At 62.0% G+C, this 2,483-nt stretch overlaps 1 protein-coding gene across 1 annotated transcript in view; it reads left to right on the top strand.

Moving 5' to 3' along the window:
• The first annotated feature begins 795 nt into the window (after window positions 1-795).
• LOC144953979 (cytosolic non-specific dipeptidase-like) overlaps window positions 796-2,483 on the top strand; it is a 14,256-nt gene continuing 12,568 nt past the window's right edge. Inside the window, exons 1-2 of the mRNA XM_078884571.1 lie at window positions 796-868; window positions 1,603-1,763. Coding sequence (XP_078740697.1) covers window positions 796-868; window positions 1,603-1,763 — 234 coding nt within the window. The remainder of the gene's footprint in view (window positions 869-1,602; window positions 1,764-2,483) is intronic.

Genomic DNA, 2,483 nt, shown 5'->3' with positions numbered 1-2,483 from the left:
TTGGAGTGAGTGGCCACGCGTATCAGAAGAAAAAAAGTCTTCCAGTGAAAAGCGCCGCGTTTCAACGGCGCGCGCGAAAATCCCAGCGGGATGCAAGTCAAACGAACACGTATTCCTCCTGCGAGGGAGCTGGTAGGAACGTTGTCGGGTTGCTCGGTCAGTGGCCTGCAGGGTCAACGGCCAGGGCGTGGTGTGTTCCGCAAATATGGCCGACTGTGAGGGCGGGCACAAGCCGGCGTGAGTAGGTGAAACGTTGAGTTTTATAAGGGCACCCACGGGGTGACCAGCCCCTCCCCACCCCCAGCCCCGTTGAGTTTTATAAGGGCACCCACGGGGTGACCAGCCCCTCCCCACCCAGCCCCACCCCTCCCACCCCCCACCCAGCCCCACCCTCCCCACCCAGCCCCACCCCTCCCACCCCCACCCAGCCCCACCCTCCCCACCCAGCCCCTCCCCTCCCACCCCCACCCAGCCCCTCCCCACCCTCCAAACCAGCCCCTCCTCACCCAGCCCCACCCCCCACCCTCCCCACCCAGCCCCTCCCCACCCTCCCCACCCAGCCCCACCTTCCCCACCCAGCCCCACCCTCCCCTCCCCACCCTCCCCACCCAGCCCCACCCCTCCCATTTTTGGATGCACGACGGACGGACACAATAATCCCCTGTGGGCTGGTGGAACCAGTGGGTTCCTACCAGTATAACAAGCTGCCTGGCTTGTTATACAAGCCAGGCAGCTTGTATATGCCGCAGTCACTATCCCTGCCTGCGAATCCATCCCGGCTTGAACCAGGGCTCGATGCTTTTTGCGAGGAGCTCACGGAACTCTGAAAGGTTCCGGGTGCAGTCCCATCGGCGAGCTCCTCCGGCAGGCGAGGCTGCGTTTGGCTGGGTCAGGTAGCAGCCACCGCATGCCCAGCCACCACATGCCCAGCCACCGCATGCCCAGCCACCGCATGGCCAAGCAGCTTCTGTGTGGCCGGATCGAGGGGGCTAAACGGACGCGGCACGGGCTAGAGAAGAGATGGAGTGATGTGGTACAGGAGGACGTGGAGCTGAGTGGACTTGCCGATGACTGGTACCAGCGGTGTCAAGATCGGCCTCAGTGGAGGAGGCTCGTGAAGGACGCTACTGGGCAGTTGGAGGCAGTCGCCCTCCAACGACAACGGAGGGCGGAGGAGCGACGCTCACAACAACGAGCGGAGCGCCGGGTGGCTAAAGCACAGCAAGTTGGTGCAGTAGGGGGCACAGGTGGTGCATCAGTCAGTCATCTCGGTCATCTCAGTCAGTCGACCCGTGGCACCTGCTGGGTCTGCCCCGTGACCTCCTTAGAGCAGCGTCGCCTCAGTGATGTGGTCACGTTACCGCCACTTAGTGTCTGTTTGTCCTGGGCCTCCCCTAGGTCGACTCAGCCTCAAATTAGTAAACCGGTGCGGTGTGTGAAAATCGCCACTGGGGAGACAAAGGCGGCCGGGCGTGGCGCTGGCCACCCACCCCCCTCGTGTGCCGTCCCGGCCTTCGTAGATGCTGCTCGCTAACGGCACTTGCCCCTACAGTCTGTTAAGGCTACACGGGGGACCTTTGTGTCTGTGTGTGCGCGTCACAGACTCGCTGGTGGACAAGAAAGGGCGTATCCTGGTGCCGGGCCTCTATGAGCAGGTCGCCCCGCTGAGCGCAGAGGAGGAGGCCTCATACAGAGACATCGACTTCTGCCCAGAGACCTTCCGGAAGGACCTGGGGGCAAGCCGTCTCCTCCACCTCAGCAAGGCACGCTCGCTCGCTCAGTCACTCGCTCGCTCGCTCAGTCGTTCGCTCGCTCGCTCACTCAGTCACTCGCTCGCTCGCTCAGTCACTCGCTCAGTCACTCGCTCGCTCGCTCACTCACTCGCTCAGTCACTCACTCAGTCACTCAGTCACTCGCTCAGTCACTCGCTCGCTCGCTCAGTCACTCGCTCAGTCACTCGCTCGCTCGCTCAGTCACTCGCTCAGTCACTCACTCAGTCGCTCACTCACTCGCTCGCTCAGTCGTTCGCTCGCTCAGTCACTCAGTCACTCGCTCAGTCGCTCGCTCGCTCACTCACTCACTCACTCGCTCAGTCACTCGCTCGCTCACTCACTCACTCGCTCAGTCACTCAGTTACTCAGTCACTCGCTCAGTCACTCGCTCGCTCGCTCAGTCACTCGCTCAGTCACTCACTCACTCGCTCGCATACTCACTCATTCACTCGCTCACTCAGTCACTCACTCGCTCACTCACTCGCCCGTTCATCCACCAACTCACCTCCTCGCTCACTCACCTCCTCGCTCACTTACTCACTCACTCGTCTGTTCATCCACCAACTCACGCGCTCACCCACCCACTCGCTCACCCATTTATCCAATAGCTCACCCACCCACTGGCTCACTCACCAACTCATCCGCTTTTTGTCTTGTGTGCGTGTGTGCATGTGTGTGCGTGCGTGTGCGTGCGTGTGTGCATGTGTGTGC

Source organism: Lampetra fluviatilis, unplaced genomic scaffold, assembly GCF_964198595.1.
Source record: "Lampetra fluviatilis unplaced genomic scaffold, kcLamFluv1.1 SCAFFOLD_1411, whole genome shotgun sequence".
Taxonomy (NCBI): domain Eukaryota; kingdom Metazoa; phylum Chordata; class Hyperoartia; order Petromyzontiformes; family Petromyzontidae; genus Lampetra; species Lampetra fluviatilis.
Note: the sequence above shows the minus strand (reverse complement) of the source record. Positions and strands in the feature narration are given on the sequence as shown.